General features: G+C 38.0%; 1 protein-coding gene across 3 annotated transcripts; it reads left to right on the top strand.

Moving 5' to 3' along the window:
* Nucleotides 1-27,095, top strand: camsap1b (calmodulin regulated spectrin-associated protein 1b). Of its 3 annotated transcripts, none has more exons than XM_079873276.1 (19): nucleotides 1-135; nucleotides 537-701; nucleotides 5,424-5,686; nucleotides 11,907-12,068; nucleotides 12,376-12,456; nucleotides 13,103-13,135; nucleotides 16,542-16,683; nucleotides 17,715-17,854; nucleotides 17,966-18,062; nucleotides 18,261-18,396; nucleotides 19,616-19,707; nucleotides 20,322-20,400; nucleotides 20,501-22,760; nucleotides 23,097-23,233; nucleotides 23,351-23,565; nucleotides 23,674-23,776; nucleotides 23,917-24,038; nucleotides 25,785-25,903; nucleotides 26,012-27,095. In XM_079873276.1, the coding sequence occupies exons 1-19, from the start codon at nucleotides 75-77 to the stop codon at nucleotides 26,306-26,308; spliced, it is 4,704 nt and encodes a 1,567-aa protein (XP_079729402.1). In that variant the 5' UTR covers nucleotides 1-74; the 3' UTR covers nucleotides 26,309-27,095. The 3 variants fall into 3 exon arrangements, with proteins under 3 accessions (XP_079729402.1, XP_079729400.1, XP_079729401.1); XM_079873274.1 differs by having other exon boundaries at nucleotides 18,261-18,429; XM_079873275.1 differs by lacking the exon at nucleotides 13,103-13,135 and having other exon boundaries at nucleotides 2-135; nucleotides 18,261-18,429.
* The last annotated feature ends 265 nt before the right edge of the window (nucleotides 27,096-27,360 follow it).

Genomic DNA, 27,360 nt, shown 5'->3' with positions numbered 1-27,360 from the left:
AGCGGGTTGCTAGTCCTCATCTCATTAAAGCAGCATTAGCTGTTAGCCGCTGGTAACTGTGTTTCATTCAAAACATGCAAACCAGTTTACGCTCAGGACAGCATCTCTCACAGATGGTTAAATCTGTCTCCCCGTGTGAGTGTTTGAATATCTAATATAGTATTATTTTGGTGTTTATTAGCTACCTGGGCGATGGCTAGCTAGTTACTTTGCATATAACTAATCACAGACTAGCTTATCTTGTTTTGTCAGGAGGTGGTTAGGTTTGTTTTGTTCAGTTGCTGTAACGTTAAGTAACAAACGTACATGTCGTTTATGTCTGGGATTAATATTATTACATATTTGAGAGGATAGTGTTGGAATAAAAGCTAACTTACTCGTGTGCTAGCTAGCTTGGACGCTAAAGAACTGAATTAACGTTAACGTTACTGCTCCAAAGCTCCTGACACATTTCCATGCAGCTTAGGAAACACCACTTGCCCTCACAAGAAAGCTTTTAAGGTTGTTTGAAAGTGCTTTTGCTTGTGTGTTTTCAGACGGTGGTTGCGGGATGGACGCGGAGCTGGGTGCTGACAGCGCCCGCAGAAAGATGGAGGCGGCGGGCGAGGCGCTGGAGATCGTGCCGCTGGAGATGTATGATTCAGCCCGAGCCAAAATAGCGGCTAACCTGCGATGGCTGTTCGCCAAAGCTTTCGGAATCGGTGAGTTGATTTAACTTTGTTCATGAATGAAAACAGGACCGAAAAGCAAGACTTGTATTTATTAAATTGATTTATAGACTCTGTGTGCTATGTAATCAAAGACAAGTTGGCTAGACAGCCAGAAAAAAATGTGCCTCTCCCCTTACTGTGGTATTATCACCTGCCATCACTGTACCTTGATACTGGGCAATTTATTGATAATGATAAACCATATTCATAGTTGGGCGTTGTCGTGGTGCATGTCCAAAAATTTCCATACTACTTGTACACACATACTATGGTTTTTACATAGTACTTAAAATGTGTCAATGCTATATTTACCACAGCAAAATGATCCAGTGGCAGAAACATTGGATCGCACTGCTATCAGATGATAATACCGTGGTACTTTGATGGATGCTACTGAAATTCATGTACCATGGTATTTACATAGTACTCCAAGCCCAGGTATTTCCAAGAGTTCATGGTACATGTCTGAAAAAACATGATAGCAGCATGGTACTTTTTTACATTTTTTTGCAAGTGTGAGCTAGAGGTGGGTGATATGACCGAAATCGTATTTCGCAATAACAGTATCCACCTTATTTAGAAGTTATTTTCTTCAGAGACTTCCAATTCATTTGACGCTATAGGTAAATAACTAGAATAATAGCAATGTGCACTGAAAGCTACAAACCAGTGTTACTATTATTATGATAATATGTGAAAATAATACAAAAACAATTATCAGTTTGCAATATCAAGTAGGATAACAGAATGTGCAAGTGCTTTTATTCACATATAGACAGTACCATGATCTTGACATGATACTCCAAGCTACTTAAAACTTGGACATGTCCAGAAAAAACAAAACAAAAAACATGGTGTTGCTATTATTATTATTATTATTCACTGTGGATTGATTTTAAGCAGTACACAAAATGAAAACTAGTCGAGATGGAAATACTGCCCAACAGGTCAAGCAATATTACAGATGTACTTATTAGAGCTGCGCAATTAATCGTTTCAATTATTATAATTATAATTATTTCTGTTACAGTGATTCAAATGATCACAGAATTACTCGGATAAAAGTTTATAGTTCAGAACATTGATGTCTACGGTAGCGATACAAATAGAGTAAATCACCTTTTGAAAGTAACTCAACACTTCAAATAAAAAGTTTATCAATTAAATCATTACACCAGAAGGTGGTGACAAGTGACTGGTAAAAGTGTATTTGTTATTGAATCATTCATTCAAGAGATTTGTTAAAAAATGCTGATTCATCCAGCAATGAAACAAGTGAAGTCTTTATGAGTGATTCATTGAATCATTCATTCAAACCAATTTTCTAAATAATAATAATAATTCATTCAAATTAACTACATATGTTTCGAATACACTTCAGCAATTAACATTTTGTCAGAACCTCTAGTAAATGACATATTATTTTGTTTAATTGTCCATTCAGAATCATGGGAGAATCCAGAATTGTGCAGCTCTAACTTATATATGACCTACAAATGTTTTGGCTTGGAGGGCAGCAGTCTGATTCCACCGTTGTTGTATTTGACAGTCGGGATCAAAAGCATTTGTCCCTTCTGCAGTGCTTGCACATTTGAAATGTTGTGGATGAACAGGAAGGGTTTTTCCTAATGCCACCAACTCCCTGTCAGCAGATATAGAGCGCAGGCTGTATGTGGGGCACCAAGAGTCTGTTTTGTATTTTATGTATGTAATCTATGTTAAGTTTTTTAAAAAGTCAAGCTTTCAGACATCTGTTAAATGAATAATTCCCCCAAAATTGAGAATTCTGTTGGGATTTACTCGCCCTTGATCCAGAATTTCTCTCTTCTGTGGAACACAAATAAAGCAGAATGTCCAGGCTGCTATTTTGCATGTAAAGGTGAATGGGAGAGAGGCTGTCAAGTTTTGAAAAAAAAATGTATCATAAGTCATAAATGTTCATAAGAGTATCATAAAACGTGTCCATACAGCTCATGCAGTGCACTGTATTGCAATACATATGCCATAAGATAGGTTTCAATATACTAAATTATGGCACGTAAAGACATTAATTGCCTGGTGCAAGTGCAATGCATCTTGATGCACATTTTATACATAAAAATAAAACTTTACTATTTCTTTGAAGTGTGAAAAATGAACAAAAAATGTACTGCATATGGACTTTACTAAATTTTGATAATGAGGCGTTATTATTAATTTCTGTTGTGAATCAGGGTTAACTGTTTGAGTACCTGCATATGGAAAAAGCAATGACCAGCAGACATATTTTCTCCAGGTATATTTTTAGCCTCTGCTCTAGTATCAGTCACTAATGACTGTAACATATGAGCACTGCAGTGTGTGGACAAATGTGATCAAACTTGTAGTGGGGTGGACTTTCTTTCATTTTTTGTTATGACATGTATTAATTTATTTCTTTTGTTGGACGGATTTAGTATTGACTCATGGTGGTACCAGAAGAGTTGCACACAAGATCTGTCTTGAGCATGTGGCTCCTATTAGATCATCTCATAAGACTGGCACAGTGGAAAGGGATCCCATTGGAGGATGTATTCAAGCATGCTCTGATATGTAGCCTGTGCCCCCTCTAACAAAAAAGCACCCCAATCTGCCATCATCGGTGGGTGAAACAAAAGTGGTGTGTAAGACTCCTGACCTCGTTTTAAAGCTGTGGAAACTGTCTCTCTGCTGTTGAATGTTTAACTATCTGAACTGTCTTTGCAGGGTGTGTCAGTTTGCCATAACAGTGATGGGTAATAATAATAACATGACTGTCAATAATTATTGTTATTAACGTGGGAGTTATTTAATTACTGAAGGGGTTAGACATGTGCTTGTCTGTGGGTTGAGGTTCAAATAAAGTTTATTCCACCATTATTGTGGAGTAATTTGTCCTCCCCCTTGGCTTTTCTGTTATTCAGGAAATTCCCTTCAGTAAAGCTGTGGTTAAAGCGGAGTTGTTTCAGCACAGTAATTGGCCTAAATGGAGATGAAGGCCATGTGCATCTTTACTGTCAGAAGTGGGCCAGATTTGATGGATTTCTTTGGATTCTGATGATTACTGCTTTGAATGTCCTTTTGAATGTCCAGTTCACTTTTTTTTTTTTTTAAGATTAAAAAACAAAACAAAACTTTGAATACTGCAGGATAAATACAAAATAAATGCTTGCAACTGGGCCCTTATTTAAGGCTGTCATATTCTCTTCTTCTGCTTTTTGTACTTTGGTGTATGGTAGATATTTGAAATTTTACATATTTTATTTTATTTTTTATATTATAACTATATGCAGGGCTCAACATTAACACTTGTCCGGAACAAGTGAAAGATACTAGGCTATTACTTGCCTGACCCGACAAATAACCTGATTAAAATGTCAGTAACAAAAAATCTAATGGGAATTACCGAAACGCAAGTGATTCTGATTTTATTTTATTTATTGTAAGTGTCGATTGATGGTGACAAGGTTGCCCTGTTGTTGAGGCTCGCGCAGCCTCTCAAAGAGAAATCGAAATAAATGTGCACAGCACACACAAACAAACTCGGTTAACATACTGCGGTAAAAATTTGAAATGTGGAGTTTTTATATTTATAACATATGACAAAGTTAAAGGGTTAGTTCACCCCATAATGGAAATGATCACATAATTTATCCTAGGTGTATATGACATTCTTCTTTCAGCCAAACACAATCTGAGTTATATTACAAAATATCCGTTAACTTTATAATGGGAGTGAGTAGCGCCTGAGATTTTGAAGCTCCAAAAAGAGAATCCATTCATTATAAACGTAATCCATATACGACCCCAGGGGGTTAATAAAGGCTGCCTAAAGCGATGTGATGCGTTTTTGGGGGAAAAAATAAAAATTTAACTGATTTACTTATATTAAATACCTTGTGCCTTTACTAGTTCTATATTTATATATATATATATATTATAGAAATATAGAACTAGTAAAGGCACAAGGTATTTAATAATGGTATGCCAAATAAATTTAAAGAAATGGTACAGGACCTATGGTTGATGCTTTACACTATATATTCTTATAAATTCCTAAAATGTTTAAACTAAGTTGGTATCCCTGTGCACATTAATGCAATGCTAAAATCATTCTCCTGTGTAATAATATGCTCTAAATCTGCTGTATTGAAACACAAGACATGCTCACTGTAATTTTCCAGTCTTTAAACAACACGTGCATGTGGCAGACGGACTGGTTTGGAACAAAGCAGACAGCTCCACGTGGTTCATCAGAGGGGGGCAGGTGTGTGTGCATAAATGCATGATGGATGATTGGACCCAGTGCCTTCACATTTAATGATATGGTTCTCCTGGGGGATACCGGTGCAGAGGGCATCGAAATATTTGTGGTTGGTGTGGATGGAGCAATGGCTGCCCAGACTAGGACATGTCTGGCCTTTCTTGCCAGTGTTTGAGCCTCATGGTTGCGGCCAGACCCCCAGCTGCCACATCACATCTGCGTCTGCACAGGAGATTTCATGATGAGACTAGGTCCCTATGTCTTGCTTTTCACACCATCACGCTATTGTCTAGCACATAGTGCCGTAGATGGCAACAAAGCAAGGGGTTCCCCGGCAGATTGCATATGATACCAGACATAGAAACTGTAACATCCCAAGTATTTCATCAGTATCTCAGCAGCATCAGTAAAATTTGTTTAAATCCTAATTTATTGTTTTCTCATCCTGTCAGATCACATCCCAGAGGACCTGCAAGACCCTTTCTACACAGATCAGTATGACCAGGAACACATTAAACCCCCGGTGATCCGGTTACTGCTGTCCTGTGAGCTGTACTGTCGCGTGTGCACCCTCATTCTCAAAGGAGACCAGGTGGCCTCTCTGCAGTCCCACCAGTCAGTCATCCAGGCCTTGTCTCGCAAAGGCATCTATGTCATGGAGGGCGATGACACGCCTGTCACAGATTCAGATCTGTCCTGCCAACCAATCAAAATGGTGCGTTGCATTCAAAATGTATTTGGTAATTTTGTATCTTTGGATGTGTTTGGAATATAGTACTACTTTTTTACTTTTTAAATTTTTTTACAGTATGCTGAATGGATAACGTGAGTTTATATAAGACGTGATTGTATATATTAAATAAAATGCATGATGTACATTTATTATTGAATATAATATAAACGTGACATTAAAAAATATTTTTTGTATAACATTTATATTCATTAATGTACATCAAATATATACTTAAAAAAAAAAAATATTATAGTGGGTTTTGTCATGCCAGAGGATATATGGATATATATATATAACTCAGGGTTCAGATAATGATACGGTTTTTGAGTCACGGATCGGACCATTTTTCAGATCAGCAAAAAAACAATAAATAAATATTGCTTAGTGGGTGGGCAAATGTCACTTTGCTTTTCATTTATTATTCAAAGTCCTGTTTTAGTACTTTGATACCACAGCAAAATCTACTAGCCGAACTAATAAAGTTCAAACATTAGGATATTAAAGAACAGTCTGTAATAAAATAAGAACAAACACAAACTACAAGCATAGATAAATACAATAGAACAAAGTTACATATAAAGTAAGGTCTAACAGAAGTATTCAGGTAAAGAAATGTAATAATTACATTTAAAATAACACTGTATTGTTCACTGTATAAAGTAAATATAGATTAGTCTTTATTAAATCTGTGTTTTGTTGTTTGATTAACATTAATGTCATAGTCAGCAGCAGGTATTTTATATGCTGCTGTCGCTTTAAGACCTAATTCACACATCCAATACAATGATACACATCCGATTTCTTTCTCAACTGTTTACATTAAATTAAGACATAACCTACTGTGTTTAGAAGAATACTTGTAGAGACTGGTACATTTGTCCATTTAAGTGCAAGGAAACGTGAAAGATCAATTCATTGTTTGAGTATGGAAGTGAGTTCTCTTTTGTCCCTTCGCTTGAATGATTTAAAGTCATTTGAATGTGTAAATTGGTAAGACAAAACACAACTTTCAGTCTATGACAGGGATGGACAACTTCGGTCCTGGAGGGCCACTGTCCTACAGAGTTTAGCTCCAACCCTGAAAAAATATCCTGCCTGTAACTTTCTAGTAATCCTGAGGACCTTGATTAGCTTGTTCAGGTGTGTTTGATTAGGGTTGGAGCTAAACTCTGTAGGACATTGGCCCTCCAGGACCGAAGTTGCCCATCCCTGGTCTATGATGATAAAACTTTGCAAGTAATCTGCAAATCACATGTGTGCCGAACCGTGGGTCCTGGGCCATATGGATCAACTACGATCCATTACAGCCCTAATATATTTATTAAAAAAATGATTTACATTTTTATATATTTAAAATAAGTATAAGGATAATCCACGCACAGCATTAAAAGATGTGAAGGCAAAAAAAAAAAATCAGCTACACCAGCTACGAATCGTTAAATTAGCATTCTAACTTATTGCCCTGCTACTAGGGATGGGCATTTTTCAAAAATATTGCATTCGAATATTCGGACTCATAAAATTCGAATATTCGAATATTCGTTTATTTAAATGACATTTAACGAAAAAGACGTTATTTTTTAAGTTAATTATTTTATTTTTTTTGTCACCATTTCTGAAGAAGCTTACGATTAGGCAATATACACAACAAGCTTACAATATATGTTAAAGTTTTCTTTTAATTGAAAACATTAAACAGTAGGCCTATGTGTAAACAAAAAAATATAAAGAACAAAAGGATATAAGCTCAAGCAGCGTGAACGGAAAAAACGCCTAATAAAGCAGAGTAGCCTAGCAGATTGCGCCAGTAACAGTTATCATACAGAACGTACACATACACTCGAATCAGCATATGATTATCGTGTTTATATTGTTTCACGTTTATGCTGAGAAAAACAATAATATCCACATGCAGGTGTGCCGCCAGCAATTTATGCTCGCTGCGCTGACAGACGTTTCAGAGAAACAAAAATAACGGTGTTCTAGTTCTAAGTTTCTAAAAACACTTTGCGTTTTCTGTTCTTAAACCTCTCTCTCAACGAAAGTTAAAGGAAGAATATGTCTCAAAATCAATTTGCTATTAGATAAGTTATCATCTCGGATCACTCGCACTACAGCTGCGCTTACCTGCAGTCGTGATGCAGTGATAGACAGCTGTCTTTCCGACTGCTGTTTGGATTTCATGTGATTTCTCATTGTGGTGATGATATTATAACTCCAGATTAATTAATTAATTTGATCAAATGTAACTCGATTTTGTAAAATCATTTAGTAACCTCATTTTCGACTAGTAATTCCAAACTTCGCGAGGCAGACGACGACATTATGATCAAATACAAACAACTTGTTAAACACGCGCCGCCCACAGTGCCACCCAGTGCATTTAATTATAACTGCGAGTTAGTGCTTGGGATTTATCAGGGATTCACTGCATTTACAACCCGCAAAGTATTTACGGCTTCATAAATTCAATAAAATTCGAATAGTATTTTATTTTTCGAATAATAATTACAGATCGAATATTCGAATATTCGTGCACATCCCTACCTGCTACCCCGCTAAAACGGTTCACACTTCAACCCCCCAATGTTAAAACCAAAACTACAACAACAACTTTCTTTTGTGCTATTGAATGTTTCTGTGTGTGTGCACAGTGCAATCTCCCATCTCTGTGTGTGTGTACGTGCAAAAGTCATCGCCAGGGTGTTTGATTTTGTTTTTTGTACACTGCCGTTAGTCAAAAGAGCCCTACCCCCATTTCTCTGATATTCTACTGCCAAGATATGGCAGGGGTCCCGTATGGACCTTTGTACCCAGCCCCAGGTCAAAAAAGCCCATCCCCAGCCCTCTTTGATATTCTGCTGCCAAGATATGGCTGGGTAGTGGGTAATATTAATTTGGGTTTGCTAGGGTGTTTTAGGTGGTTTGTAGGTAATGTTTTACAGCCCCAAGTTAAAAGACATTCCTAGAAATAATCCGTATGACCCCTTTTTGATTTATATTTCTTGTATAAAGCAGTAATAGCATAATTTGAAGTATTATTCGCATTCATTGCACACGCACCAGTATTTTGTCTGGAGGAAGAAACGATAATCGTGATGGTTGCTTTAGCAAGCGCTAATTACAGTCCAGAACCAGACAAAGAAAAAGCAAATGTGATATGGAAACTGTGGTTTGCAGAAATCTTCCTGTTGAATCTTCCTGTTGTAGATATCTCTGCACTGACAGGAGAAAGCTGCTATTGTTGGCATATCTAGCTTGTGTTTTTCCTTTCACGTATAACCACGTATAACAATCACCTGTCCAAACAATTAGTGTGATCAGTGCTTGAGCTAAAGTAGTTCAGAGTGGAGTGGATTTCATTGATTCACAGCTGTATTTTTTTTAGCCAGTGATGTGCTTTCTCCAGTGAATGGTGAATCACTGATGGTGGTGAATCAGCATTGTACACTCAACCGTGTTTTTATCACTTCTAATTCAAATCTTTGTGGTCAAGCCCACACCCTGTACAGAGCCTAATACAGTCTGATCCACACAAACCTGTTAGACCAAACAGAATGGCTTTGTGGGGTGTGTACTGTGTAGGTACAGCATGATGACTTTTAAAGAGGTATAGGCGTCATTTGTGTGCTTTGAACCGGTGTTATAGCATCAGTGCTACATAAATAGTTAGCTACATAAAGTTGTCAGAATGGAGTACCCTTACTAGTAAAAGTCACAACAGGGATTTACAAACTTTATGACGTGAAGTGCTATTTTTAATCTGGTTTAATTGACTATGTGCCATGCATATTATTTGTGTACGGCGAAAAAGCATGTTTACCATTCTATTTAGCTGACGTCTGGCTTAAATGCTACTGTGTTAACGTGGCTCTAAGGGATGTGGCTCTGTTTTGAAGTCCCAGAGCAGCCTTTATTCTCTGCTTAATGTTTAATGGATATCTGCCTGATCACTAAGTTTGGTTGACCACTAAATCATGTTGTGTAGCTTGACACATTGGCAAAACTTGGAATGGGATACTAGTGTATTGCTTACGGCACTGTACATTACCATTCAAAGTTTAAAAAAAGAAAGAAAGAAAATTAATAAATGTATTATTTAAGGATGCATTAAATTGATCAAAAGGTACACAAAAGACTTTTAAATTGTTAAATTCTATTTAAAATAAATGCTGGTTTTTTTTTTTTAACTTTCTATTTATCAAAGAATCCTGAATAAAAAGTATCCAAAAGGTTTCCAACAATTATTAAGAAGCACAACTATTTTCAACTTTGCTAATAATAAAATAGTTTCTTGAGCAGCAGATAAACGCAATCATTTTTTGATCAAATAAATGCAGCATTGGTGAGCATAAGAGACTTCTTTCACAAACATTAAATAATCTTACACCCTCCAGACCTTTAAATGGTAGCGTATGCTTTAATGATTGCAGTTGTTTTGCAATTTTAATTAGTGTCAAATATCTTAACTCTTGGTTGTCTGATCAACTAATGAGATTCAAAAAATAATGGCTGATTCAGTCAAGTTGACAGTATTTCATTGGGGGACACAGTGTGCTCTGGTTATATGGCGCGTATTGGCAAATGTAGTTGGTCATCTTGTTTTTTTTAATGCAAATTTCATACTGTGTGCTGCGCTGTACACATACTGCAGAGATGGTACAAATAGTGTGATAGGGTGCTTTTCTGCTTTAGTACAACGTTTATCTGAGTCCAAAGTCCATCACACTCCAATCTTCTGGTCGTCTGACATGCTATCTGAGAAAAAGACTGAAAGTTTGCTGACACTTTTGGCTTGAGTCACGGATCAGTCCGCTGAGATTGTGCTGGCGTAAGAACTAGTCAGTCGTTGACTGCTGTTGGGGTTGCCATGGTAACTGGATGGGCTTTGTTCACAGTCTCAAACTAAGACTGAATGTTCAAGTGCTTGGTGTATTTTGTAATAGGTTATTAAAATCATGAGGTCATGTACACGGTTGTAGCCAGCATGAGGAATGTTACATAAAGGTTTTTACATTTCATGAGAAATGCTAAATATTATGTTACCTGCTTCATCTTGACTGTGCTTTTTGGCAGATTAACTGGACTCAGTGTTTTTATTAGCTAGAGCTGTATGCCCTTCTTTGGGCTAAATAGGAGATTCCTCAAAGCTTTGTGCACATTTTTTTCCTTTCTTAGTCTGAGGAAGAGCAGCACCCTTAAACATTTGGACTTTCTGAGTATAGGGACGGTTTTTTTATTAGGTTGTAATAAAGTAGTACCAGTTTTGTCAATGTCCTGTGAAAAACTGTGAAAGAAACATTTTACTTTCATATGCATTATATTTATTATAAATGATTCATATTAATTAATTTTTTTTTTTTTTTTGCATGATGCTGGTGTGAAACAAAGTTTTTGAGTATCATAGGCTAGTTATGAGCAACTAACCGCTAACCGACAGTAAGAATTTTGACCGATTAAAATGATCAGTTAAATGGTTTAAAAAGTAGTTTAAGTCATTTTTAAAGTCATTTTTCAAGATATTTTAAAATGTTTTCTGCATGGTTAAAAACACACTACACTTATAAAATTGCATTTTTGATAGAGAAAAGAAAGGGATAAATCTCGTACAAGTTGCATTTTATTATTAAATTCGGAAATAATGTAAAATACTGGTAAATAAAGCAAAATGTTTACAAACATAATAAACACTTGTTATTTTTAATGGGTCAAATACTTATTTAGTAAGACTATGCCTGAAAAGGTTTGGGTTTTTTTGTTCATTTAAAAAAAGATTTGTATAATATGACTTCTTGCGTTTGTTTACTTGGTTTTATTGTATTCATATGATATTTGTATTTTTGTAATTCATTTTTTTGCCATGGAAATACCCTTAGATGCTGACATGGCATTGAATAAAACTATCTATTTATCTATCTAATGGGTCATAAACACTTTTACATTCTAATTAACAACCTTGTTGGTTAATGGTTAATGACTGGTTAAAGAGCTTTGCTTGACGTAAAAAAAAAGAAGAAATGAATATCCCTAATAGTACTACATTTACAAATGTACTTTATGCTGTCATGAAATTTATAGTGAAAACTTTGTTTATTTTTAGAAAGTCATAAAATGTTGATAAAATGTAGTTTGTTTTCTTGTTCTTATGCTGCATGAAAGTGCAGTAATGTGACACTTCTTTGTCCTCTGTTTTGTGGCACAGAGTTCTCACATCCCCATGATTGACGCTTTGATGATGGCCTACACTGTGGAGATGATCAGCATTGAAAAGGTCGTGTCCTGCGTGAAGCGGTTCTCCACATTCAGTGCCTCCAAAGAGCTCCCCTTTGACCTTGAGGATGCTATGATCTTCTGGATCAACAAGGTGTGTTTTTTTTGAGGGGTGTGGCCCTTAGTCAAGTCATGTTTGTATTGGAACTGTCCTTGATGTATCAGATTTACTTGCTTTTTAACAGAACACAGTTTAAATGGTGAAATTTCAGTTTGAATAGACATATTGTTACATGTACTAATAGCTTACCTGCATTTGTCTAGTGCTTGGCCAGATCATGTCCATTCATGCAAGCATGAAGACCTCTGCCAGCACTTTTAAAAGAAGGCTTTAGAAACTTCAGATGTTTATTTTGAATTCTTTTATATGTATCATAGCACTTCCCTTCTTTGTTCTGCAGGTGAACCTGAAAATGAGGGAGATCACAGAGATGGAGCACAAATCAAAACAGCATCTGCTGGATTCTCCAAGTCATCAGAAGGTACCAGACATCCCAGCACAAGTGTTTCACTCACAGATTGTAAAAACTCTCTAATTCTCAGGCGCCGTTTAGACCTGGTTTTAACATCTGTCTTGAGGAATCCATTCACAAGTGAACATCGTTAAAGACAAGTGTAAACAGGGTAGCATGTGTCTAGAAAACATTATTCAAACTGCATTGAAGGAAATGTTAGGGGGAAAGAGGTTTTCTTTTTCTTTTTTTTTTCTTTTTTTTTTTTGGTTTTGTAAATAATTGCAATTTTAATTGGAAATCTAACAATTAGACTTTTTTTTTCTCCCCAAATAATGCTGCCCCTAGTCTCTGATTTCAAGTGTTCACTTACTGGAGACGTGTTTGAGAAATACAATCGTCTGACCACTTGATCGTATCAAATGCAACGGTTGTTAATACCAGGTGTAAACAGGGCCTCAGGTGTCAACTGAAATGTCAAGACTCATCTGAATACATAATACTAATGTAACAACAAAAGACTTGTGGAAATGATCTAATATCTTCAGTGGCATCACTCCTACTGTTTCTCCTCTAACCTCATAGCAGGGTCACATCTGTCTGCTCTTTTCTTCCCTGACTTTACATCTTCTCTGCTCCTCTTCCCCTCTAACCTCCTCCCTCGCTACTGGGATAGTCTCCCTCAAAATGGTATTGGAAACTAGTACCTGTAAGTTTGCTGTGAGTGCTTCCTCTCCACTGCACGCGTAGTATGTGTCAGTCCCGACATGCGCCATCACCACTCAGGTCACGCTTTTATCTAATCAGTGCACACTGGAAGACACTGCCGTGCAGTGGCTCACGCTGTAATCGCGCAAAATGATCGGCCTTTCACCCTTTGAGCACATGCAGTTATGAGCTAACACATGCCGCTTAGCGTAATTTGTATGTGTGTGTGTGTTTGAGAGAGAGAGAGAGTCTGTGTGTGTTGGAGTCTCTTACTTTGGCTTTCGTCTTCTCGTCTTTTGCAGTCATTTCCATCTTCATTTGTCTATTTCTTGTTCTGTCTGTCTCTCGGCTTAGTCTGTCCTTCAGGCTGATCTTATGTTTGTACCTGCCCATTGCATGCTGGATCTTGTGGGGGTCTCATGAGTGGCACAGAGATCATCTGTCTCCATTCTGCTACCTTTACCTTTAGATCTGTCTAGCTTTCACTGTGTCCTGTCTGAAACCTAGACTTGGTGTCTGTTAGGGCTGAACACTTGAATACATTTACAAGATTATGATTATGGCTGCTGTGTTAAATGTGTAGATGCTGTAGTGGTCGGCCAATATATATGGTTAATATGCATGCCGATATCTGGCTTTTATTTTAATTATCGCCATTGGCTGATACATTTATTTTTTCAGTGTGTCTGATAAGAGTCAGAGAAGAGGGACTTTTATTTTGACAGCACTGAAAACCACAGTGCCTGCTAACAGATGTCTGATATAAATCGAAACGCTATAATACTTTGTTATACATATACCTCTGTGATATAAATATAAATATATATTTCATTACAGAAATTATTAATGTATTATTTATTGTCTTTAAATGTGATATCATGCATATTGGCTTTATATCAGCCGTCTGCTTCCCTGCTCTCTAAGCCTGCGGACCCACCGCTCTGCACATTTTGTATGTCTCCCTTATCTGAGACACATAGTTCAGTTCATGGAGCTCTTTTCTAACAAGCTAAAAAGTGTTTGTCATCTTTCTAATAAAGATGACATAGCCTACAACATGTGCAGAGCAGAGGACTGGAGTTGAGAACCACTGCCCTAAGATATTGGCATTGGCCAGCAAACAATCCACATCAGTTGACCACTACATTTGCGGATCGTTTGTATTTTGGGTTCTTGGCTTTTTGTTGGTTTTTGCACAGGTGTTTTATGCAACCAGTAATAAGAAAGTGTAGTTGTAGTCCTATATGTATCAACAGTGTATTAATGTTTCTTGATCTTTTGATTCATATCATTAGTTGTTGTTGAATTAAGTTTATTGTTATAAACTATTTTGTGGCCCGTCACTGTTCTGCTGTATTCTTACGTAAAGGAGCAGTTTAACTAAAAATTAAAAGTGCCATAATTTATTTACCCTCATGTTGTTCCAAACCCCATATGGTGTTGCTTTATCAATGGAATATAAAAGGAGTAGTTGAGAAGAATTTCCAAGCTGATCTTTTCCGCTCAACAAAAGTGAATGAGAACTGGGCCTTGGACCTGGACATTTTAGAGCTACATTGGAGCAGAAGAACTCATTTTGTTTTAGTGCATGTTGTATTGAAATTTTATGCAAGTTGATATTCTGAATTTTTTTTTTTTTTTTTCAAGCACATTTTACCAATTCCAAACCACATCAATCTTAATAACTACTATTAATTTTGTATTTAATAATTTATAAGTGATATATAATTAAGGAAGGTTGGAAGTGAAAAAATGCCTTATATTCTGGTGTTCGTAATTATTAAGCAGGTTTTCTTTTACAGGTAAAATGGACCAAAAAAGAGATTTAACTCACACTGAAAAGTCAAAAATTATTAAATGCTCATGAGAAGGATGCAATACTAGATATTGTGAAATTAAGGCGTGACCAATGGACAGCAAAACGCTCATTGGTTCAGCAGGGTCATACAAAAACAGGCCAAGAAAAAGACACGTTAACTGCAAAAAAAAAAACACCGGCACAGAATGCCGCTTCAGACAATTCCCATTTTGTCAAGAATCCTCCTAAGCACAGTCTTAAATTAGTAAAAAAGTATACGTAAAGAAAACATAGGATGTGTCAGATCCCCGTCAGGTCTTAAAGGTGAACTAAGTAACTTTTTTACCTTAACTGAACAGTTTCGGAGTCATTGGAATGGTTATATTACTTATTTCGGGTTGAATGGTGGTCGTTTCGCATTAAATAAAAATAATGCCTGGTGCCCGTGAGCGGAAAATACGCACTTGCAACTTTGAGCCGGTGGGCCGCCGGCCGCCGCGTCAGGAAGTCTCGCGTGATATCAGGTCTCGCGATGTAAACAATTGCTTTACGGCCAAAAGAAATCTGCTAAAATGCTGTCATTATTGCGCTCCCTCACGCTGTTTGAACCCGAATGAAGAAGACGTTTTAAAGAATGTCCCATCTGCTTTGATGTCGTTGATCTACTAGCCTCTGGTATCTGAGAATCGCCAACGAGTTTTTACAACAGTGTTGTCAAATATCTATTTCGAAGCTGTGGGGGGAGCTCTAGAGAGAAACCTGCGAGCAAAAAGCAAGAAATCCCGAAGTTACTGAGCCCCGCTTTAAAGTTTTTTTTTTTTTTAAAAAGCTTATTAAATCTTCATTTATATTATATTGACATTATTAATAGTATTAATTATACTGTAATGTTGAATGGCTATAATTAATGGCTAAAATTTAGGGGAAAAAAATAAATCAATCAATAGAGACATCATTGTCAGAACTGGTATCTGTGATACTGTCCTTCATTCATAGTGCTTCATAAAAGGGTGCCATAACATTTTTAAATATACTGTCTTTGTTGTTTCTATATTGTTTTGGAGATTTGACGTGAAGGTATTACAATATAAAAATATATTAAAAATGTTTAATGTTAGGTGAAATTAATTACAGAAAAAAGTGTGATTGGTGAAAAAAAATAATCGATTGACAGCAATATGGAGAAGAGCAACTTTGACATTCTGCTTAACATCTCTTTTTGTCTCTCTTGGAATTGTTTTTTTTTTTTTTTTTTTGAATGACATGAGGTTTAATAAATGACTATATATATATATATATATATATATATATTATTTATTTATTTATTTATTTTTTTTTTTTTTTGTATTTTTTTTTTTGGATGAACTAATCCTTTAACTTATCTGTTAGTCTTAGTCACTTATGTTATAACTGTTGTCTAGTGGCTATCTAGTTTTGTTAAACCGACAAATACTCTTATATTTAGCCTCAAGGATCAAATATGTTCCTCTTGCAAAAGTGCCTCTTGCCTACACGATACCAGTGCCATATACCAAAGGTTACTTTGTGGAAAAAAGGCTGTTGTTGTAGGTGGTTTTGACAGTTTGGCCTCCTCTCATGTCACCTCTAGGTACGGTATCGGCGGGATCATGCCTCAGGTAGACAGCTGCCCTTCTTCCCCCTGCTGGAGGACCTGATCAGGGATGTGTGTGACGGTGCTGCACTGCTGACTGTGGTCCATTACTACTGCCCAGACCTGATGAAGCTTGATGGTAGAGTGAAATAGCAGACTAGTTAACTAGTCTTAGTATTCTTAAAGGAATTTCAGACCTGCGTGTAATCTCTTCACCAAAGTGGCACCAAATCTAATCAGGTCTCCCAAACACTCCTACCGCCGCCTCCACCCTGCCCCCTACTTCCTCCTAAACAGTTTAAGTAGACCCAGTTACGCCATTGGTTGAGAGAGTTGTTGCTATGTCAGGCAACTTAAACAAACAGAACATGTTTTGATGGCGCCACAGAGCTTACTTTTTTGGAAAATCAACATGGGCCCACAGTTATTTACTGCACATTCAGCTGGGAAAGGAGAACGTATTGTCCCTTCAAGATTGGTGCTGCACTTCATTTTAATCTTGTAAATCTTTACGTATGAAATAATATGTTGATTTGAGCCTTAATAGACATGTCATTGTTTTTTCTCAAGATGCACAGCAGTCTTTTTTTTTTTTTTCTAAGGAATCTTTATAAAAGCTACTTAAATGTCCTAATTGAACTAAGGGCTAATCCTGGGTTAATCTAAGCCCTGTCTGTTAAACCAGGCCCATGCTTTTATGGCTCACAGTATGACTTGTAAAGTACAATGAGGAAAGAAACACCTGAAGGCCCAAAACTGAGCAAAAATATGCAATTGGGTGCAATTACTGATATTTATATGGCCAAAAAGTAATATAAAATTCTGATCTTCAACCAGATTATATAACGCCGGTGTAGCAGACTACTTACAATGTAAACAAACTGACACTTTATGTTTTCCAATAATATGTCTTAGTATGATGATATTTAAATGCTTAGATTTAAGCTCTGTAGTTTTTAATTGTGGGGGGCAAAACATATAATGCAATGCAATACAATGATGATTGAGACATTGTAACAGTCCTCTGAAATGTTGTTTTCTGATACTTCAACTCGCTAGCAAATATTGACCTCGTTTGGATTCAGCCCTTGGTTTAGCGTTCATGAATTTCAGAGCCTGCATGCCTCAGGATAGCTTGTTTGCTAACTTTGTGTTTTATGTTATCTGCAGACATCTGCTTGAAAGAGGTGACCTCAATAGCAGACAGCCTTTATAATATCCAGCTGCTGAAAGAGTTTTCCAATGAGTACCTTAACAAAAGCTTCTATTTGACTTTAGAGGACATGTTGTATGCACCTCCTGTGCTCAAGGTAAGTTATTCAGTTATGTATAATGCATCTCATCATTAACAGGACGTTTCATTTCCCTATGGATCTGTTCTTGATTTATTCGCGTTTTTTTTTTTTTTTTTTTTTGTGCAGCACAACATCATGGTATTTATAGCGGAGCTCTTCTGGTGGTTTGAGATTGTCAAGCCTGAGTTTGTCCAGCCAAGAGATGTTCAGGAATTTAAAGATGGTGAAGAGTTTTTTTGTTTGTTTTTTACTGTCCATTTGTCATATTATTGTGTGAAGTGCCTAAAGTTGTTGATTTGTGTTTTCTGCCTTTTTTCTGATATACATTTTTTTAAACCAATAAAGTTTACATGAAGCCTCAACCAACATCCTCAAAAGTTGGCTATTGTACTAATAATTTGACTTACTATTATCATTGCAGCAAGAGCAATGACTCAGCCCAAGAGTGCCAGGCCTACTGTGCCCATCTCCAATGCCACCAAACGGAGCTTCCTGGTGTCTCCTGGTGTGGTTGATCCAGCTCTTCCTGTCCAGAGCAGCCCGGAAGTTTGTAACAGGTACTTCCTGCACCCCGAAGAATCTGAGCCTCTGTAAGTGCTTCATGGTTTTGTCTCTGTTCCATATGTAAAATCATTCATTGTGGTAATTGTTGGTGTAAATGTCAGTGATCTGGTCGAACACTGTTTCAATGTAAAAATATGCCTTGGTCATTCTCAGATTTCCTTCTAAATAAACTTATATCTAACATTCCCTTCTTGCTAAACTAAAACTATTTCTACCAGGCAGACCCCTACTACTTCAGCTACCAAGTAAAAAAACACCATGCACCAACTTAGTGTTCACTATGACATTCTTCACAAAGTAAAATTATAAAACTTCTAATGCAGAGACTTTAGAAGTTAGGCTATGTTTCACATTTTATTAGGCCACCTCTACTGAGGTGAGGGTATTTCAACTAAAAGCAGCAAAAAACTGTTTCAAGATGACGGTTACTTGGTTATCTAGAGGTATTACTGTTATTTTTCTTCGTTTTCGGGGAAAAAAAATTAGCCTCAAGATAACCTTGTTAAGACTTGTTTATTTTGTAATTAGGAATGGGTCCAACACCCTGCTAGTCAATTAGTGAGGTCGAGGTTAGATTTAGATATTTTTTTGTTTGTGTTTGTGCTTTAATTTAACTTGCAGACAAAGTTTAAGCTTCACATAGTTTTGCACATCCCTAGTCATGTGAGCAATACAAGATAGATAAATAAAAATGTAGGACCTCTGTGGGCTTTTATATGTTGGGAAATATTGCTTTTGCATTCATGCATGCACTTTAGAGGGAACTTTGCTTGCATGATTATGATTCACGCTTGAATCATATATTGTCTCATAACGTCTTTTGCCTTGTCATGTTGTGCCTGTGTTTTTTCTGCATGCTGAGACAGTACTGCACTGCCCTGCCTAACTTAAATTAATTTTAATAAGTTCACTTTGCTTACTTTTATTTCACAGCCGAAGTAAAAATACAAGCTACTCAGAAATAAAATACATTTTAATGTCATGCTAGTGCTCTATAATTGTAGTATTCAGACTGTTTTAGATGAAGTTATTCTTTTTAAGGTCCTAAACAGAGCAGTGCTGCTTGTCTATATTTGTCCATTCACATGGAAAATGTTTAGTGTCAGTTACGATTAGATTTTGGCTGGATAGACCTCTGGGGGCCTGGAGATCATTCGTCCTATTTTTTTGTGCTGGTGGTTTGCCAACCATGTTCTCTGCTTGCTGTTTCAGTAATAAGGGGAGTTCCAGCTTCAGCCCCTCCCATCCACTTCTGCCACTGAGACAAAGAAAAAAGAAGGCTCAGCCAGGAGAGGAAAGCACGGGTATGGCATCAAGCTTCTGCTGCCATTCATAGAAATACTCTTTAACTAGTTTTTTTGTTGTTGTTGTTTTCATGCTCACATGAAAGGCACCCAAAAATGTTGGGTCTCAGATATAGTTAATTTGTGTTTTTTTTTTTTAAAGCTTCTTTGCTTAAACTTTGAAAGTTGGATATTCTGTCCATTTATTTATTATTATAAATTGAAAGTTTAAATGGAATCTGTAACTTAAGCCGTTTAGGCAGAATATTGGGGATTAGTTATTTAGAACAAAGTCCTAACCAGAATGTTTGAGCAATATGATATTTGGCTTAAAGAAAATTAAGTTGGTTTTAGCCCCATGATGACCCCCCCCCCCCCCCCCCCATTATTTTTATGACTGTTAAGGCACTTTTTTCCTGCATTATGGTTATGTGAATGAATGCATAAATTATGAAATATACTTACAATTTGTTTTACTCAATTCATGCTGATTTACATAAACTGTTGTATTGTAATAATTTTTACTAGTTAATTTTCATATGGGGGTAGACCGAGATGTGTCAAGTCAGCGGTTGTTTTAGTGTGTGACTTTGAATCAGGTAATCAAATTCTCCGACTTGTGCTTTTCTTATTAGCCTGTCGAAATCGCTCCAATTCTTTTACGCAAGAAGCTCACTCCAGAGGATCTGTGGCTTGGACAGATAAACGGCAGAGGTACAACACTATTGCTAAATATAAGTACTTAAAACATATCTTTTAAGATATTACATTGATTTTATATTTAGTTTGGTAATTCTTTTCTTATAATAATCAGGCCACTATCTCAGCTGAATCGGTATGTTCTCCACTCTGCTACGGACAGCGATGCAGACTTGGCATCGGGCGACAGCGTTAGTCTGACTTGCTCTATCAGTGAGGACAGCCTGGCTTCCACTGTCACACCCAAGCACCAGAGCCATCCGGGTCACGGCAGTGTTAAACGGGTCAATGGCCATGCTCTACTGGGCAACGTTAACATGGATGAAGAGGATGAGCTGGTAACCATTGCCAGGGCCGATGCATCTAAGGACGACATCACCCTGTTAAACTCTGAGGATGCAGAGCGACTGAGTGCTACCCCTGGTGCTAAAACATGCATTTGGGGAAGACAGGAGGAAGCATCCTCAGAATCCCGAAATGCCAGTTTCTTTCTGGAACCTTTGATGCCTGCAGTTCTCAGGCCAGCCAAAGAGAAGTCCGTAAGCCTGAATAAGGAAGAAGAGTCAGGAGAAGGGCGGCATCGAGGGTCAGCACGAAGAGTGGCAGGAGCAGAAAGTGCTCTTTCATCTTCCAGACGGAGACCTCCACACACCATTAACCGGACCTTTACCCCCAACTCCAGCTCTGAGTTTGAGACCACTATTGAGCACAAATCCAGTGAACTTGTGCCTCTAGCCCCTGGGCAAACGCAAACTTTCAAACCACTGGCGACAAGTAGCGTTGAGCAGTCTTCTGCTGAGCGGTCACCTGGGTTTTACCTTCATTCATCTGTGCCTGAGGACAAGAGCCCTATCCAAGCATGGGACATCCATCCAGGGTCTGATATAGAGACCGTGGAGACCATTGAGGAGCAGGATGCAGAGCTCACCAAAGAGCTCCATCCAGACAAGAAACAGTTCTATGAGGAGGACGAAGAGTCGGCCAAGCTGCGCGAGGACATGAATGTAAAGGAACATCTGGATAAGGATGGTGGGAGCAGGTGCTCTAGCCCTGGCCAACAGTCCCAAGTCAGCAGTGTGGCTAGTGGCAGTGTGCGCATGACCAGTTTTGCAGAACGAAAGATGCTGAAGTTTGGTAGCAACCAAGACATCCGGTCCAGCACAAGTAGCTCACAGCGCACAACACCTGATGGCTCAGAGAGTTGCCCCCTTCCTCTGACCTCCTGGAGGATAAAAAGAGACCAGAGCCCCACACCGCAGAACAACGACAGTACCAACATGCTGGCCTCTGAACTTGTTCAGCTTCACATGCAACTTGAAGAAAAGAGACGTGCAATTGAATCCCAAAAGAAGAAGATGGAGGTCTTCACGGCAAGACAAAGGCTTAAGCTTGGAAAAGCAGCCTTCCTGCACATAGTAAAAAAAGGGAAGAGTGACACACTCCCTCAGCCTACAAAGTCTGAGTACTACTTGAAAGATGGCCAAAAACTCAATCAAGAGAAGTCATCAAAAGATGATACCTGTGTTGATTCGAGAGACGGGCCGAAAGAGGCTGAAGAGCCTGAGAAGGCATCTCTCGAGTGGGCAGGTGGGGGACCTGTGCCCCCTAGTGCCTTAGATATGGATGAAGAGATAGATCTTAATGAATGCAACCGCTCCATTGAGTTGCTGAACGAGGCCATAGGAAACATTCAGCAGAAAATGATGCAACTTTCACTCCAGCAGGAAGTGCTTATGAAGCAGAATCTCCAGTCTCCAACAGGTGCTGCTCAACTACCTAGCAGTGACCAAAGTAATGGTTCTGAAGCCAGGATCAGAGCTTCTATACATTTCGTTGAACCAAGTGGCAGTCCTGTGATGCGAAAGCCGCCCAAACTAAGTTCAGCACGGTCCCGTTCCAAACCATCAGAGCTGTTGCTTAAGGAGCACAGCAAAGGGCAGAAGAGCACTACTCCTACACCTACTGACAGCCCCTCTGCCAGGTTAATTCAAGGAGCCAGGCCCCCCAAAACAGAACCTGAGGACATTGTGCAAAGCTCTTTTAACAAAGACAAAGGGAATCCAAAAAGCACTACATTCCACCTTAATGATGAAGCTAACTTGAGGATCTCTAGGGAACCAAGTTCTGTGGTGCTCGGTGTCACTTTCGAAGAATCTATGTCCAGTACCCTACAGGACACTGAGGCTACATTTGATGATGGGCCAGCAAGGGATAATATCTCCTCAGAGGACATTTCTAGAGGAAAAGTCAATCTTATTGAAGTAGACTTGTCTGATTTGGCTTCCAACCCAGATGAAGAAAGCACAGATGTTTTGGATGTCACCACTGATGGAAGTGATGGGGAAAAGAAGTCTGGAATGGGCTTCTTTTTCAAGGTAAAGTCAGTGCAGTGAACAAGACATTAGAAAAATATTTATCTGAACTAAAATAGATTGTATTGTTCTGGCAAAGTGTTTATTTTATGTACTGCTAACATTTTATTAGTGGAACCCCCAACCCAAAGTATTAAATGACATGTAATTTGTCCTACTTCTACTTTCACCTGGACCTGTAAGCAAACCACACTGAGCAACACCCTAGCAAAAACAAACAAACAAACACTCAGAACGCTATAGCAAACATATAACAACACCCTGGGGAAACAGCCTAGAATACCGTATTGTTTCAGAAAATGTAAAAATCTAAAAAGTTTTGTTGTTAAATGTCTGCAGGATGAGCAAAAAGCAGAGGATGAATTGGCCAAAAAGCGAGCAGCATTTCTGCTGAAACAACAGAGGAAGGCAGAGGAGGCACGGCTCCGCAAGCAGCAGATAGAGGCTGAAAGTGAGCTGAAAAGAGATGAAGCCAGGTATTGACAACCCCTGAAGTGCCGTCCTCCAGGAATATAAAAACGCTAAAGAGAAGCTTTGCATTTTTTTTTAATGGAGTTTGTATGTTTAAAGCCTCTCTTCTCTCCCAATTCCAGGAGGAAAGCTGAAGAGGATAGAATCAGAAAAGAGGAGGAGAAGACTAGGAGAGAGTTGATAAAGCAGGAATATCTTAGAAGGAAACAGCAAGAGATGTGTGAGGAGCAAGAACAGCCTCAACCCAAACCGAAGACCAAGGCCAAAAAACAAAGGCCAAAGTCTGTGCTGAAAGAAGAACCTTCAATTCATATGCTTGCCAAGTGCCATGCTGCCAGTAAGTTTTAAATCATGCCTTCTGTTATTGCATTATTGCTAAGTTACATTTTTGCTAATAAACTTTTGATGGCATTTAAACTGAAATAATGAAACTGTCCCTCACCAGATGAGAATCTCATCAGTGCCCAGTCTGGTTCTAGTCTATCACTGACCTCTGTGGCCACCACTGAACCAGACAGTGTCAATTCAGGAGGGGCGGGATCTCAACGGTAAGTCCTTCCCACTGTCCTACAGGGTGTGTGCCTATGCGTGCTTGCATTTCATTAATTTGTTTCAGAATCAATTGAATGTGTCCAGACTGTGACCTCCAGAGCACATTAATGTTGCTGTTCGTTCTTTCCACAAACAGAGGGGAATCAGTAGAGTCATTTCCAGGCCTCAGTCGCAACTCCAGTCGGACTACAGAGAGAGATTGGGACAACGGTTCCACCGCGTCTTCCGTTACATCAACATCCATGGCAGAATACACCGGTGAGTTTTTCACTTTCCATTCTGTTGGAAGCAAGTGGTTTATATTTGTGTTGAGGCTCAATAGCTGTTGGTGTCATGTACTAAATTATTTAAACTTCTTTAGATTCCTCTGCACCAGGACAACATCCTGCATTAAAAACCGCAGCATGCTGCTGATATCATCTCGGCCATGCATTAGCCAGTATGTGCTTGAGCACATACATGTTTTGCTTGTGCAGACATTAGTGGATGAATTTGTCCTTTAATCCTGAACTCTCTGAAGTGTTTCACTTGTTTGCTGTGCAAAAATGTTTGGGTTCATGTCAGTTATTTGGGTAATGCTCAGAATTGCCTAGTTACATTACCATTGATGAATGTTATCTTAACATTCACCACAAAGAACCTTTGAAGCATGTAAGGCAATGGATTGTTTAGAAGGAGAATAGACAGGTTTGTGGCATTTGTTGGGTGTCAGAATGATGGATGAGGTAGTTTAGCTTTTAATCATGGAGACTGAGAATCTCCTGTACGCATCAATGAGAGCTGTATATAGGGTTCAGAGAGGGACACCATGTCCTATCTAAGTGACATAACAAATTGATGCAAGTTGCTCCACATAAGTTGAATTATAAACATTAAATATGTTCTGTTTAAGTGATTTTTCTCATGTCATAAAGCTTTTTTTTTTCACTTTCACTGTGGACAGAAAAATAAAGAAAATAAAATTGCTCTGAAAAATGCAGTCTGCTGCATATGATCAAATCTAAGTAACGATTGTGGTACTATTGTCTTTGGTCCTCTACAGAAGTCCCTGTGAACCTTTTTTCTTCTCATATTGAAAGTTTTTTTTTTATTCAGCAAGGAAAGTGACAGCAAAGCGATTTATGATGTTTCAAAATATTTCTATTTCAAATAAATGATGTTCTTTTTAATGGTAACCCTTTACATAATACATTAAGGTCTCATTTGTTAACATTAATTAATGTGTTAAACATGAACTAACAATGATCAATATATTTGTACAGCAATTATTACCTTTGTTAATGTTAGTTAATGAATGTTAGTTCACAGTGCATTAACTAATGTGAACCGATACAACTTTTGATTTTAATAATGTATATTTGCAAATGTTGAGATTAACTTGAACTAAGAATCAACAAAACTTCTACAATATTTATTAATCTTAGTTAATTGTAACTAATGTAGTTAATTAATGTGACCTTATTGTAAAATGTTACCTTTTTAAACTTTTTATCAGTTTCCACAAAAATATTCAGCACAACTGTTTTCAACATTGACAATGATATATTAATATTTTGACACATTTTTTGTGTGTATTTGTCCGTTCAAGTGCAAAAAGACACGGAAGAGAACTCCGTTCAGTATTGCACACTATACAGTGTGAGAGGCTACTGTCTGTGCGCACGTTTTGGATGTGCGCTGCACAGAAAACAGCGTGTGAGTCGTCTTGTGCTTGAATGGTTTAAAGTCATATTAAAATGCACACAAATCAATCGATATTATATTTTTATACTTAATATTTTAATTGTATAACAAGTATCCGATTCCTGGCCTTAAGTGTCCGATTCCAGAATTGGAATTGATTTTCGAGATCAATTTCGAGATACTTTAAAAAAAAAAAATTTTTTTTAAATCTTACAGACCCAAAACCTTCAGAAATAGTGCCCTTATAGGACATCCATTCTTTTCCTTAAGTGTTATATTGAAGTTTTAATATTTTTTTATATAAATATTTTGTCATTGTAGGACCCAAGCTTTTCAAGGAGCCAAGCTCGAAGTCCAACAAGCCAATAATCCACAACGCCATCTCTCATTGCTGCTTAGCAGGAAAAGTAAATGAACCACAGAAGAACTCCATTCTTGAGGTGTGTGACCAGTTTGGAGGTTCATGGCGTGCAAATAATATTGTGATGTTGCCAATAAATTTTAATAATGAACTATAGTAATTTAATTGCCTCCTTTTTGACCTGTAGGAGCTGGAGAAGTGTGACTCCAACCACTTGATGATTCTCTTCCGGGACAGTGGGTGCCAGTTCAGAGCCCTTTACTCCTATTTCCCCGACACAGAGGAGATCCACAAGCTCACCGGCACAGGGCCCAAGAGCATCACTAAGAAGATGATCGACAAACTCTATAAGTACAGCTCGGACCGCAAGCAGTTCACTGTAATCCCCGCCAAGACCGTGTCCGTTAGTGTTGATGCGCTGACTATCCATAACCACTTGTGGCAAGCCAAAAGACCCGCAGGACCAAAAAAGAGTGGAAAGTGAAGTCAGATGGCACTCGTAAGATCTGCACTTTTACATCGAGGCCAGTAATCACTTTATCTGCTTCCGTCAGAGTTTGGATGGAAGAGGCTCTCTGGACAAACAAACAGGCATGAGTCAACATGCACTTCATTTGAATGTGTTTTGGGTGGAAGTAGTCCTTTACCCCCAATCCTGTGGTCTTTTTACCTGATTAATTTTTTTGCTACTTGAAGTTTTTCTTAGTTTGGCACTGAATAGCGAAACGCTTACCCCATGATTGTTTTTGTTTGTTTTTTTCCCCCTTTTTTGCAAGGGATATGAGTATTCCTTTTACCATCTTCAAAACATGTCTGCTGCCTCTGAGGATTGCCAGAACTCGAATTCATGTAAAAAAAAAAATAGCTGACTTGCCTATCAAACAAACTTTTTTTTGCCTCCGAAACATGCTGCTCCTTTGTTGTCGCTGGGACAATCCCAGGTCTGCGTACTTTTGGCCTTCATGCGTTGTGGTACTATGTCTGTCTGTTTATTCAGTGCTTTAAAAAAGCAGCTCAGCTGTAGCCCTTCTTTTTTTTTTTTAACTTGATGGCCCTTTCGATAGGGAATCAAACAGATCTTGATATGTGTCAGACGCAGTTCTCTTCTCTTCTGTTCTACTCTGTAGCGGCCTCTCCACTGGACAGTCTTTACTATGGTGCACTTATGATCATGTTTTAGTGCTTTTATTATCATGCAATGTAACCATGTTGATGTTGGCACTGGAGCTTTTTCTCATGCGAAGAGCAGCATGCTCTGTTATGAAGAGTGTCGCTGTAAACGATTTGAATGACAGTATTTAATATATTCATAATCGGTTACTTCCCTTGCAGTCGCTGTCTACTTATTTACCAAGGTTGAAAACATTCCAGAGCGAAAAGTGTCAACACTGCCGACATCCTTGTCTAGACGTTCGAGAACACTCACAGAAGCCTCGTGTTTGGTGTCAAGATCAATTGAGTGTTGCACATGCACTTTATTTATTTTTTTGCTCATGAAGGTGTATAGCTGGGTTAGAATTTCAAAGGGCTTACTAA

Source organism: Squalius cephalus, assembly GCF_949319135.1.
Source record: "Squalius cephalus genome assembly, chromosome: 5".
Classification (NCBI taxonomy): Eukaryota; Metazoa; Chordata; class Actinopteri; order Cypriniformes; family Leuciscidae; genus Squalius; species Squalius cephalus.
This window is presented reverse-complemented; position numbering and strand designations above follow the sequence as displayed.

Excerpts from the sequence above, each read along its gene's own strand:
- camsap1b (XM_079873274.1), top strand. The coding sequence starts at position 75 with ATGCAAACCAGTTTACGCTCAGGACAGCATCTCTCACAGATGGTTAAA. Across the intron at positions 136-536 it reads GGTTAAATCTGTCTCCCCGT|ACGGTGGTTGCGGGATGGAC; the intron begins GTGAGTGTTTGA and ends GTGTGTTTTCAG. Across the intron at positions 25,904-26,011 it reads AGAAGAACTCCATTCTTGAG|GAGCTGGAGAAGTGTGACTC; the intron begins GTGTGTGACCAG and ends TTTGACCTGTAG.